This window comes from Ochotona curzoniae, unplaced genomic scaffold, assembly GCF_017591425.1.
Source record: "Ochotona curzoniae isolate NIBS_2020 unplaced genomic scaffold, NIBS_Ocur_1.0 scaffold_2453, whole genome shotgun sequence".
Lineage (NCBI taxonomy): Eukaryota > Metazoa > Chordata > Mammalia > Lagomorpha > Ochotonidae > Ochotona > Ochotona curzoniae.
Window position 1 is genome coordinate 19,529,487 of NW_024467094.1, and position 13,243 is coordinate 19,542,729.

Here is a 13,243-nt window from a genome sequence, read left to right on the forward strand (position 1 = left end):
TTCAATGTTCATCTCCATCCAGAATCAAGGCCCTTACCTCAACATCTGGGCACCCAGTGGCCCAGTCCAGCTAGTATGTAAAATTAATGGTCACAGTGGGCTCGGATTATCAGTGCTGGTCCTGAGGTGTGCAGAACACTTCTGACACTGTTCTCTTATTTTCTGAGTCTCCTGTTGAGCGAGAAGCCATGCAAAACACCTGGGAAGCCCCTTAGGCGTGTAGGAAGGCAGTCCTGGCATGGACCCAGATACACAGGTGGGGAATGAGGCAGCTTCCTGGGTAGGGCAGTGGCACCAGCGATGGCGGTGTCCTCCAGCACACAGCGCAGCTAGCCCAGACGCTGCAGGTGTGACATCTCTGGTGACAGGGTCTCGGGTGCACGCTGAAGTCGGATGGACACTGGGCACGGCCATCAAGATGCCACTTCGGATGCCTACATACCGTATCAGGGAGCCTGGTCAAGTCCTACACCCTGGGAGGCAGTAGGTGGTGGCTCAAATACTTGGGTCCCAGCTCCTCAGGGTGGCACTCCTGGCTTTGGCCTGGCTCTGCCCTGCTGAGTGTGTCTGGGCAAAGAGAACCAACAGATACAGATCTCACTCCCTCTACCTTTTCAAACAGGATGAATCCTGATGCCAAGATGTGGCCTGGCTCTATCGCATTCCACCTCTGGCGTCCACTCTGGCGTTGTCCCGAGTTTCAGTGCTCACACTGGTGCTCCTGCCCTGTCTGTGGCACCTCAGGGAGGTGGGATAACTGGTCTGGGTACCTCACGGTCCTCATAGGCACCAGGCACAGGGCTTTGCCCGTTGGATGGTTCCCTGTGCTGAGGTGGACTGGAACCGCAGAACTGGTGGACGGGAGGTGGATGGTGCTGGCCTTTTGCTTCTTGCCACCCATGCTCCAGGTGACCTCAAAGGCTGTGGGCCACAGAGCGAGGCTGCCACCTAATGGAGATCAGAGAGAATCACCCACTCACTGAGCTGCCTGCCAAGCTTTATTGGTTCGGTGGAACAGTCTATGAGGTAGGTGCAGGCCACCAGGCACACAGATGTGAGGACGTGAACCCAAGGCCACAGTGTGGTGGCCTCTGCACCAGAAGACCTCAGGCTCCATGGCACTCATACCTTCATCACCCTGACCCCTGCCACTCCCCTGCGGCGTCCAGTGATGCTTGGGAGGACACTTAACTCCCTGTCCTGGCCCATCCCAGGAATGAATAAACTCCCAGCTCCAGCGGCAAGTCCAACACCAAAGCAGGAGACTGCACTTCCGGGGCCTGTGGTCAACACCCAGGCGAGACACAGGCCATTGGGGGCTGCGAGCACACATCCTGACCGCCCAGGGGCAGCCGCCACTTGGGCCTGGCTTGCCTGAGCCTGACGGCAACCCTGCCCACCGGGCTGCCCTTGGTCCTTCAGCTGTGCGTGGGGGGTTCTGTGAGAAGCTGCCCTCTCTCCCTGTGTGCAGGAAACATCTTCCTCTGGCTGCAGATGGAGTGCAGAAGAATCCCTGGAGATAGGAGGATGCGGGGAAGAAAGGCAGGTGGGGAGGGGAAGGGGCACGCAGGAAGCCCCTTGTTTCAGCCCTAGAAGCTGTTCTCCACTGTGTGCGCAGCAACCCAGCCACAGTGAGGTGGGCTGCTGAGGGCAGGGGAGAGAAGCTGTAGCTGTGTGACCAGCAGGGGTGGAACCCGACTCACCTGCAGCCACGGAGACATTAAGCGACTCGAGCCCAGCGGGCAGCGGGCGGCCGGGCAGGATGGTAAGGAGCACCTGGCAGCAGGCCTGCACCTCAGGGGACAGCCCAGAGCCCTCGTTCCCTGCGAGGCGCAGGGCACAGGGTTAGGGTGTTCCAATGGGATCCCCCTGGGACCCAGAACCCAGAACCCTTGCAGCTGAGCACAGGGGGGCGGGGCAGTCACCTACCCAGGACTAGCAGTGTGGGCTGGTCCCACAGGAACTCCAGACAATTGGTGACGGGTCTCTCAGGGGTGTGGGCAGTCTCAGGCCCCGGCGACCTGACTGTGCCAGCCACAAGCCAGCCCTGCTGCGCTCTGGCCTGTGAGGGGGAAGGAGGCACAGTGGCACTGAGGTTCTCCAGACACAGGAGATGTGAGAGAAACGAAGAGAGAGCAGCAAAGGGCTCCGACCAGACCACCACTGGCATCTGCTGAAATCAGCAAAGGTGACTGGGAGAGAGGAAAGGCGTGGGCTGAGGCCGCCCCCGGGGCTGCAGCAAAGGGGGAGGGCCTGGTGACAGGACAGGCTTTGGCTCAGAGGAGATAAACAGAGGGAGGGACACTGCATGCCGTGGCAGGTGGACAGGTACCTCCAGGAGGAGCCAGGCCCTAGGGGCCAGATGTCCAGGGGAAGGGGCTGGTGTGGCCCCTGGTGCTCAGACAGGGGGGCTCAGGCAGGTGTCTTTGGCTTGTTTGTTCACTTGCCCAGGGAACTGAGGACAGTGGACCCCATCTCCCATCAGGCTTGGCCAGAGTTCCCCTGAAGGGGGTTCCCCTACACGAAGGCAAAGCCAGAGACACAGCAGTGGCCAGCAGCCGCAGGTGGTTACTCAGCAGTAGGAACGTGTGGGTTAACGTCTTTACAGAGAACTATAAAAGAATCTGTTAATATTCCTGATGGCTACATGTCAAAATACATGACTGAAGTTATTTTGCCTGTTTTTATTTTTTTCAACTGTTACTAGAAAAAAAAAAAACTGAAATCAGGGCTGCATGGTACACACATGCTCACGCGCGGGGCCGAGGTCTCCCCTCCTCAAGGCTGTCGGGGGAGGTGGGGGTTCTGCCAGTGCGGAACAACGCTGCCCCCTAGTGTCCACCACGGAGAGCGCAGCTGAGGACAGGTGCAGGCACCCCCAAACCCGCGCTGTTTAAAACATCTGGGAGCCTTCCTAGATGGAGGGCGGAGAGCTCCCTTCGCTCAAAGATCCTTTCGGGGTGTCCCAGACTTTCTGTCCTCTGCTGAAGACTAGGCAGGGAACAGGAAGGCTGAGGTAGCGGCAGAGCCTGAGCCTAGGGAAGTCCTGCATCCCACCTCAAGTCTCCACCTTCACAGAGGGCTCCCTGTGTCTAGGACGCTCCCCTTCCCAAAGGGACAGCAAAGTCCCTACTGCGTCCTCTAACCCATCAGTGCCGGCCGAAAGCCCTTGCAGGGGCTCCGCCAGCTCACCTCGCTGCCTTCCCCATGTCGCCCGCCATTACCTGTAAAAAACCGGCTAGGTCATCGGTAGAGAACACGTCCATCACCTCCACAGCCCCTGCGCTGGCCTTGCTGACCACCGGCGTGAGCGGGCAGCTGCAAGGGTCCCCATTTTCCTACATTAGGCTGGGTGGTCTCCGGCCCAGCGCCTTTCCCTCCCCGGGCTCCAAAGATTAGGGGAGAATGTTAGGGATCGGGGGGTGGGGGGGTGTGGGGGACTAGCTGGGGAAGGGGCCAAGGGGCTGCGGGGTGAGAAACTAAGGCTGAGCCCCTATTGGAGCCCCCAGGGGGGAACAGGGGCCTTCGTGCCTGTTTCTCCGGCTGGTGACGATCTTATCCACCCCGAGGAAGTGAGCAGAGCGCAGCACCGCCCCCAGATTCCGGGGGTCCTGGAGCCCCTCGAGGACGAGCCACAGCTGCTGGGGGACGTCGCCTGGGTCCGCCTCCATGGTCTCCGTCCAGGGCCGGGGCCGCAGAGGGCTCACTTCCATGCACACGCCCTGGTGGACCTGGTAGCCGCACAGGGCGTCCAACTTCTGCCGCCTGGGCCGTAGTACCGGGATGTCCCGCGCCTCGGCCTCCCGGAGCAGCTCAGCCCGCTCCCCCTGCAGCCCGGCCCGGCCGGCTTGCAGCAGGAGCCGCGCCACGCGGCGGCGGGCGGCCCGCAGGGCCAGGAGGCACGGGGACAGGCCGAACAGCAGCTCCCGCCGCGGGCCGGGCGCCAGGTCATCCATCGGCAGGCGGCCGAGCTCCTCTCCGCCAGGCCGCGGCCCACGCCGCGCCGCCTGGCACAAGGGGCGGGTGCCCAGGCCAGCCCGGAGGGCTAGGAGCAGTGCCATGCCCCTGCGGCCCTGCGCACACGGGGGCCCCTGCTACGTCCGCCGGCGCTCGCCCGCAGGCCCCGGGATGCGGGGCGCCCGACAGAGACGCGCCCCTCCGCCGCTTCCGCGTCCGGCGGCGTCTCGCACAGGCCTGGCTCCCGGGCGAAGCCACAGCGCCCTCTGCGGGCCTGGCTGAGCGGCGACAGCCTCCGCGCGCCCAGCGCTGTCCCCCTCTTCCGTGACCTTGGAGACCCCGGGATCCCCACACTAGCCGGAGGCACTTTCAGGGGATGAGACGTTCCTCATGTTCAAGTGGCACTTTCAGGGGATGGCGGTTTCCCCGGGGACCTTTTGTCACTAGTCGGCAGGACCCCAACAACAACCTTCTATTCCTTGGCGGCAGAGTGTCCTCCTGAGTGATCCGGGCAGGAGCTGTCTCTCCCAGCCCAGCCCGCTCCCACATGGACTTCTGTGTCTGCACAGCGCCTGCACATCCTGGACTGCAGCCTGCACATTCAGCTGTCTACTCTGTGTCTTTGGCAAATTCCTACCCATGCTAAAGACCCTAGGAGCCCAGCCCCTCCCCTGAGGCTGCCCACGCGCAGGGGGCAAGCCTCAGAGCCACCCAGCTTCCCCTCACCTGGAGGAAATTCTGCCAGCCAGGCTCCCGGAACACAGAGACTTCTGAAACCAAGATGGGTGGGTGTGATTTTTCTTTAATGATCACAGTGAAATCCACTGGGAGCCAAGCCCTGGCACTCTGCCACCATGGACAGAAGTGAGTGATGACCCCCTCAGGTGGCCCAGATGCCAAGATTGGAAGGGAGAGCGGGGAAGGAGGGAGAGGGGGTGCAGTGGGAGCAGTGGGGCAGGGAGTAGAGGAAGCCTGGAGCACAGGATAAAACAGAGAGAAGGCGAGGGCCTCCCTCTGCCCCCACGGGGAGTGCAAGAGGACAGGAAGCACCCCTGTGGACCTCAGCCCCTCCCCCAGAGCAGAGGGAGAGACGGAGGACAGCAAAGGCTGCTCAAGAGCAAGGGGACAGTCAATCAGTCAATCCCCCGCCCCAGTTCATTTTTGTCACATCTGCAATGGAAACAATAAGATGATACAAAAACCTCCAACAAAATTTTTTGCCCTTGGTGGGAGTGGGGATAGGAGTGAGATCCATGGGTGCAGAAATCAACATCTAAAATCCAGAGGCAGGAGCCAAGCTTTGAAGGGTGGGGGCGGGAGGCACTCCAGGCAGGACACTAGGTCACCTGCTCTGTGGGTCTCATCTGGATGTCTCCGATCTGTGGAAGGCACAAGGCTTGGGGCAGCCGGGCCCCCCAGCTCCCCACCCCCTTCACACCTCCCTGGTCCCTTCCTCTGGTCTCCTCCAAGGGACAGACGCCCAAGGACACTCACGTGGACGTGCGGAGGGGCACTGAGGACGAAGACAACAGCCTCAGCCACATCCTCGGCTTTCAGACACTGAGAGCACCGGGCAGGGGTTCAGACCAAGATGCAGGGGACCCCCGTCCCCTCGGGTGCCCAAGCCCTTCCCTGGTCCTTGTATTCCCACCCCAGCCCTCAAGGAAGGGTGACAAGCTGACTGGCCAGGTTCCCTTTGCCTGCAATGAGGGATCAGGTGGTGTCAACAGGCCTAGAGGGAAGCCCCACCTTGATGTGCCCATAGGTGGCGGCTGCTTTCTCAGGGTCCTTGTCATGGAGTCTGAAGGCGAACTGTGTCTCCACCAGGCCTGGAGAGATACACTGGGCCAGCAGAAGGGGCTGCTCAGGGGCTGAGCTTTACCGGGAGGTGGGAAGAATCCGGGGAACCGCGGGAGAGTACAGCCAGCGCAGCCAGTTGGCGACCCGCCACTGCCGCCTCCCACCATGCGGCCATTGCAACAGTGACTGAGATGCATGCTACAGAGCCCTTCCTGTGTGGCAAGTACATGTTCTACAAAAACGTGTCCCTAGAGGCCTTGGAACCAAGTAAATATCAGCTCCACTTGATGGATGAGAAGGTGGGGCTCTGCGAGGTTCAGGGACTTGCCCTGGGTCATGCAGTCTTCCTGGTTTCTAGCTACTGTGCACCTGCTGTTCTGGCCCCTGCTTCTGCTAGGTTCCTCCCACCATGTTCCCCTCAGGTCAGCCCCTCCTACCCGGATTCCAAGTCTGGCCACTGACTTCCAAATGAGGGAAATGAGGAATGAGGTGTGCAGAGCCAGGTGCACAGAGGCTCTGCCCAGGACCACTGTGGCTCCACCCAGGGCCTGGATGTGGGCTTGCTAGGCATCCATGAGCATGGGGCAGGGGTCTCTGCCCACCCTGGCCCCATCAGGGCTAGCCACACCCTCACCGTGGCCCGGATGTGGCTCTGGGCCTCCCGCAGCTCTTGCCTCAGTCCCTCTGTCAGTGCGGTGACAGCGTACTTGGTGGCGCTATAGAAGTGGGTCACAGACTGGGGTACCACTCGGTGGCCGGACATGCTGGGTGGAGGGAGGGGAGGGATAGCAGGTGAGGCCCCAAGGAGAGCAGCGGTGTCCCCTGTGTACCCATCAGGCCAGCCCCACCAAGCAGAAGCCACCTAGAGGGGCTCTCTGGGGCAAGCTCCAGCCCAGTCAGCCAACTTGTTCTTCAAGCAGCTCCTGACCACCTCTTCCTCCCTGAAGGCATCCTGTAGTGACCACAGGATGCAGCGTGTCACTTAGCCTCTTAGCCTTATGTGGGTGTTCACTGATGTGGTTCAAACACAGGCCACATCTGCCCTCAAACCCCCCAGCCTTGCTCTGAGCAGGAGTAAGGCTCAGGCATGGCCTGAGCACTGGGGCTGTCAGCCCCAGGACAGCCACCACACTGCACCTAGAGGGACAGGCCGAGCGGCCTACCCCAGCCAACCAGCGGCTCACACTTGACCCTGTCATACCTTCCCTCCACGAGCATTGTGCCACGTGGGTATTTTAAGATCCTAAGTGAGCTGCGGCAGGTCACACTGGCCAGCTGCCCTCACCTGTTGATGTTGATGATGTGGCCATCATCCACCCCGCGCTCCTTCATGGACTGGTAGGCTTCCCGGGTGCAGATGCTCAAGGCCAGCACATTGACCTGTGGACCAGGGGAGGCAATGGGATGTCTCCAGCCGGGGGCCACTGAGCAGCAGCAGGGGATGGGTGTGGGTCATCCCGACCCTACACGCCCTGCTGCAGCCACCACCCACAACTGCCAGCAGAAGCAGCTGCTCTCCTGGCTGATGCTCCACACTCCAGCAAACACTCTTTCCTGAGCTGGGACACTCCCAGCTGTCTCCTCTGCAGAGCAGCTGGGACCTCTACCTCAGGGAACCATCTTCCCTTCCCCAAGTCCCTACTCTCTACCCCAGCTCTGGCTCCTCACCCTCCTGGGAAGCTGGACATCCTCCCTAACACGGCTGCAAGCATGGTCACAAGCCCCTTCAGCTCCTCAGCTCTCCAGCCATGCTCCCCTCCTGCTTCTCCACACTGCCCACAGGTGCCCATAGACAGCCTGAGCTGCTCCCCGGGGCCTGTATTCTGCTGCCCAGGCACAGAAGCTCCAGGTCCCTGCCCTTGCTGGCATGGAGGCCTGAAGAAGTGCCTGCTGGTGGCGCCTGGGCCGCCCCACCCGTGAGGCCAGCAGAGATAAAGCTGTCAGCAGGTCCTCAGGCCTCTCCTCTGGGGAAGCAGGGCGTGGGTACCTGAGAGATTAGATGCATCTGCTTTATCAGGTGCCAGAGCCAGGGGCACGAAGGACAAGGCATGCGCAGTATGAACCTGCCCAGTGCTCTTGGCAGAAAGGACGAGGAGGCCTGGGACCGGGGCCTACTCAGCCCTGCTGCTAATCTTCTTAGTGGGGTGGCTGTGTGGGACATAAACGTCCATCTGTGAGGGCGGAGGGAGGAGAAGTGGATGCCTCGGGACCACACTGGGGCATCTCCTGTGTCCAGGGGATTGAGGACCCCAACAGACTCAGAGGGTGCTCCTGCTGGAAGGGGCCCTACACGGTCTGCAGTCACACCTGGGTGAACGCGGGCCTAGGTTTGCAGATGCTCCCACAACAGCAGGGACCATGATGGTCACCCCTAGAAGGCTCTCCTGGACGAGGGCTTCACTTTCTCCGCCCACGGCTTCCTCTCCAGCCGCAAGCATCTATCGCAAGCATCTATCGGATAGAATGGATTCTGAGGGAGAGCATGGTGTTTACGCTGTGCTTTCAAGTTTTCTGGATACTTTCTGTGCTGGTCTCACCCCACAGCGCACAGGCAAAAAACCTGTGACCTGAAGGCTGTGTTTGCCCCTGCACAGCTTTGAAGCGTTGTAATACCTGCCCAATACACACTAGAAAACTTTGTTCATCTCAGAAATACAGGCTGGAGCTAAAGCAGAGAGCAAGACGAAAATATTCTGCCCTTCTGGAAGTGTCGTTCAGTGAATGGGAGAGGTGAGGTGTGAAACCAATACACTTGCCACCCCTCTGGGAGAGGTACTGAGGTCTGGCCTGCCGCCCTGTGCCCACACTGCCATGGGCAGCTCCTTGGGCAGGGGCTGCGTGTTCTTCCAGTCCCTACAGACCTCTCCGGGCCACCTGTCTGATCTCAGAGTGGATGTAAGTGTCCACTTCAATGACGTGTGATGAGACTGAGGCTCAGAGGGGACGGCCAAGCTGCCTGAAGTCACACTCACGGGTGGGCCTTTGTTCCTGGTCTTCACATAAAACCTCGCAACCAAACGCCCACAGAGCAACACGTAGGGACACTCAATGGTCAGCAGTCTCCCCCACACTGCTCTCTTTTCAAACACAAAGAAATTGGCCCAGACTTTGAGAACCAACCCCAGGAAACGACAAGTCCGAAGCAAGGGGCCAATCAGCTATCGACTGCTGGGCAAGCAGCAAGAGCCAAGGGGATGCCCCAGCTAAGCCCCTGCAGGTCCCCTGAGCCCCGGGGTCCTCCTTCCCAGGCCTGGAACTCTTACATTGAGCATTTCCTTCCAGCCGCTGGTGCTGCCTGAGAGCAGGGTGTCAGCCCGTGCCAGGCCGGCATTGTTGACGCAGATGTCCACGCCGCTGTGCTGGGAGCGGATAGCCGAGAACATAGACAGGATGTCCTCCTCGTTGGACAGGTCGCATCTGTAGGGGATCAAAGTCCCGGGGTAGCCTGCACTCTTACATTCAGCGGCCAGCTCCTATGAAACCCAACAGGGGTCTAACTGGGTGAGCTGCTCACTCCCACACCGCCACACCCCGACACACACCTCCCGCCTCCCTTGCCACTCAGCCACCTTTCAGCCCCACAGGGCATCGGGACTGCCTGTGCCCAGAGCTCATCCTCTTTGGTCACAGTCCAGGGCATGAGAGCACCCCCTGAGGGCAGCAGGGAACAGAGTGAGGAGAGCAGCGGCTGTGGGTCTAAGGAGGGCACCCCGGCCCTGACAACAGGCAAGCTTTTCTACCTCTTCCACAGCACAAGCGCCTCCTCTGCCCTTGGGCAAAGAGGCACCTGTCACCTGATCTCATGCTTCTCCTGTGGGTGCCAAGAGCCACCAAGCTCCAGGGCTCAACATTCTCTTCCCCACAGTGTCAACCAACCCTGCCAGAAGGGCTCAGCTCTGTCACCTTCCCTCACAGGCTACACTGGGTGTCTCGGGCTGCTCAGTCACACCCTCCAGAAGAGCCACGACCTTCAGGCTCTGCTCTCCCTGCCCACCCCCTGACCCTGACTTCCTCCCTCCAAACCCTGACACCCCACCCTCCACCCCAAGGTTTATCCAGAGAAGCTGCGAAGCAGATCAAATGGCAGGTGGCATGGAGCTATTCCTGTGCCCCCTCCTCGGTTCACTGAGGGAGTTTTGAGAGCAGCTCCACTGACAGCTGACCACAGGGGAGCTGGCCTTTGGAAGCTGCGAGAACACGGCTGCCTGGTCTTGGACTCCAGGGACTGGGCACTCGAGCCCCAGGAAGGGGATGGCCTCGGTGTGTGGGAGGGGGGACGGCGCAGGGCGCCCTAGAGGAAGGCCAGCTTGGCCAGCTGTCCTGGCACAGATTCCCCTTCCTGCTCCCAAATCAAGCTAAGAATAAACCCAGGCTAACCAGGTGACCTAGGAGTGCCTTTTCTGCTTTAACTCCCTGAGTTCAAAAGGTGTGTCCTCTAGGCCTGGGAAACCCTCTCTCACGATAACCACCTCAGGTGTTATCGTCTTGCCTTCTTGCACCCTGTGCCACCTGGCCCATCTTCCCCTTGCCGCCCAACCCAACCTCACAGGATCTGAACTCCTCTCAGCACCTTCCCATCAGAGGTGTCATGATGGGGGAGTCATCACGGGGCTCAGGGCTCCTGGCCGGGAAGGAGCAGGGGGACAGAAGAGAAGGCCAGAGTGCCTCCACAGTGAGGGGAGCTGAAGGTCCCACCCCAGGCTGGCTGGGGCTGGGATCCGAGTTCCTCGGGAGTCAGGGGACAGGCAGGGGCAGAGCGGGGCACTGGTGAAGCCAGATGACCTTGGGATTATCTGGGAGGTTATAAAGCGTACCTTTGGCCGGTAGCTTGGGAGGGGACAGTCCTCCTTCCTGGACACCTTCTGCCCCTGCCCCCACCCAAAGAGGCCTTACCCTTTCCCCGCCCGGGACTTTGAGCTGTGGCAGATACAGCGCTGCTGCTAAGCACTGCCCAGAACCCTCAGGGTAATCTCGCCAGGGCAAACCCCAAGATAATCGGGCATGGAAAGTGCTCTCCTCGCTCCCAAAGAGCCCACTTCACCTCATTGTTCTCTGGGCCCTTGCTGCTTATAGTTTTGGGGGGGAGGCTCCCTGGGGTCCCCACCCCATGGGAAAAGCCAAGAGCTCCAGACCCACACTGCTTTCACCCCTTGGGGCCTACACGCCCCTTGTCCTTTCCACCTATTAAGTGCCACCTGAGACAATTAATTTGAGGAAGGAATATCACAAGGAATATCCCTCACATCCCTCACACTCAACGGTTAGCTCTCCAATGAGGAAAGTGGAGAGCGGGAGCCTCAGAGAAGCTCCTGGGCCACTCCTGGATCCAAACTCAAAACCTCTAGCCACTACTACCGGGGAACTCAGGGAGCGCTTGGGACCCTATCACCCAGCATGGAAAGCATTTTCCCCGTTCCCTGGCCGCCTAGCAAGGCCATGGGCTCTGTCTCCACTTTTCCTCGGGCCAATGTTCCAGGCAGAAGTGTGGGACAGGGTCAGGGGTCAGAGATCTGGTTGGCTGGTGCACGGGCAGTCACGAGTTGATGCCAAGGAAGAAGTCCTCCCTAAGCGATCCAACAGGCCTTCCCCACTAGGCATCCCTCCCGCCTGCCCTCGAGCCCGCTGCAGCTGACCCTGGGCAGCTGGCAAGGGAGGACAGGGTCACTGCCCGGCTCCGGCCCACCCCTCCCCCACGGCCCAGGGCCCGACCCCGCGGAAACGTCCCCCGCCTCCCGGGCCGGGCCTTACCTCGATGTTGCCCACGGTGCGGGCACAACCCACCACCTTGAGGCCCTGCTGGACCAGGGCCCGAGCCACGGCCGCGCCGATGCCCCCCGAGGCTCCCGTCACCAGTGCCAGCCGGTCACGCCACCGCTCCATGCCGGCCCTGGCCATGGTCCCGAGCCGCCCGCCCACCTCGCTCCGCAAGCCGAGCACTGGCACCGCCGAGCTCCGCCCAGGGTCACCGAGGCTCGGCCGCTCCCTGGCCGCCGCCAACCCGCTCGCGTCCGAGCCGCGACTCGACCCGCCCCCATGCTGGCCGGCCTCCGCCCTCCGGTCCTGGGCGCCCGGCCACATCCCGCCGGAGGCCGGCCGCTCCGCCCCTTCCGGCCCCGCCCGCCCCGGCCTGCGCAGGGAACCGGTCCCGGCGGTTTGTGGCCGTCCTGGCCTGAGCGCTCCTGCTCTGCAGCCCCGGGGACGCGCGCCTCAGGCCTCCTTGTTCCTGAGGTCAGCACGAGGAATTAATTAGGGACCCTCAGAGCGACTCTGGTCAGTGACTGCAAGAATTATGCCCAGAAAAGGCTGGATTTACTATTGGGAAGAACTCTGCACCTTATCTCTTTGCCAAAAAGAGTTGAATGGTTAAAAATGGAAGCATACGGTACATGTATACTGGAATATTCTGGCCCTACATGGCCCAACATCTCAGCAAAGCCATCAGGATATGCATAATTAACATTACTGCTTACTCTGACATTTTAAATGCATGATCCGACAGCCACATGTGAGGCAAAACTCATCTCCACATTAAAGTATATGTATACGTAGGGCCTGGCACAATGGCTCAGCTGGCTATTCCTCCCCTTGCAAAAAAGCAGGGTACAATATGGGTGACTCCTGTTGTCTCGGCTGCTGCACTTCCAACCAGCTCCCTGCTTGTGTCCTGGGAAAGCAGTAGAGGGTGAGACCCAGAAGCTCCTGGATCCTAGCTTCAGATTGGCTTAGCTCCAGCCAGCTATTTGGGGAGTGAACCAGTAGGCGAATCTGTCTCTCCTCTATAAATTTGCCTTCCTAACAAAAATACACCTTTTTTTAAAAAAACTTATTTATTTTAATCATCTTAGTTACTTAGGGTGCAAAGGGTCAAGGGCTACAGGAAAGTGGGTAATACCATTGTTTTCATACTAATATCATTTAAAAAAACACACCTTTTTTAAAATTAAAAACAGGACCTGGCATAGAAGCCTAGTGGCTAAAGTCCTTGCCTTACATGTGCTGGGATCCCACATGGGCACTGGTTCAACCCAACTGTTTCACTTTCTATCCAGCTCCCTGCTTGTGGACTGGGAGGGCAGTGGAGGACGGCCCAAACCCTTGGGACCCTACACCCATGTGGGAGACCCAGAAGAAGCTCGTGGCTCCTGGCTTTGGATCGCTTAGGGAGTGATTCAGCAGATGGAAGATTATTCTGTCTCTCCTTCTTTCTGTAAATCTGACTTTCTAATAAAATGATAAATCTTTTTAAAAATTAGATAAGTACATTAAGACAGCAAGATGATGCATAGTTGGACCCAGCACAGTCTGATTAGGCCAAGGATGTGTTAACCAGTCCTTATTCCCATCCTTCTCAGGGTTATTTTTGTTCAGAGTACAGCTCACTTTACTCTCTGGTCATTTGGAGTGGTCTGTCAAAATACTTGAAAGCTTAAACAAAAGGTCTTCTCAAAGTTTTGTTTTTGAAAGGCAGAATTGTAAAAAGACAGAG

General features: G+C 59.5%; 2 protein-coding genes across 3 annotated transcripts; both read right to left on the reverse strand.

The window, feature by feature from the left end:
* Positions 1-1,409: 1,409 nt before the first annotated feature.
* Positions 1,410-4,242, reverse strand: MRM1 (mitochondrial rRNA methyltransferase 1). Its single transcript, XM_041001139.1, has 5 exons — positions 3,532-4,242; positions 3,225-3,318; positions 1,930-2,062; positions 1,704-1,823; positions 1,410-1,513 (listed from the first exon to the last, which is right to left on the reverse strand). Exons 1-5 carry the CDS (start codon positions 4,059-4,061, stop codon positions 1,419-1,421), a joined length of 972 nt encoding a protein of 323 aa, XP_040857073.1. The 5' UTR covers positions 4,062-4,242; the 3' UTR covers positions 1,410-1,418.
* A 497-nt stretch (positions 4,243-4,739) lies between these two features.
* On the reverse strand, positions 4,740-11,787 carry DHRS11 (dehydrogenase/reductase 11). Of its 2 annotated transcripts, XM_041001130.1 has the most exons (7): positions 11,506-11,787; positions 9,021-9,230; positions 7,043-7,137; positions 6,392-6,521; positions 5,707-5,799; positions 5,452-5,517; positions 4,740-5,336 (listed from the first exon to the last, which is right to left on the reverse strand). In XM_041001130.1, exons 1-7 carry the CDS (start codon positions 11,650-11,652, stop codon positions 5,295-5,297), a joined length of 783 nt encoding a protein of 260 aa, XP_040857064.1. In that variant the 5' UTR covers positions 11,653-11,787; the 3' UTR covers positions 4,740-5,294. The 2 variants fall into 2 exon arrangements, with proteins under 2 accessions (XP_040857064.1, XP_040857065.1); XM_041001131.1 differs by lacking the exon at positions 5,707-5,799 and having other exon boundaries at positions 11,506-11,691.
* Positions 11,788-13,243: the final 1,456 nt, after the last annotated feature.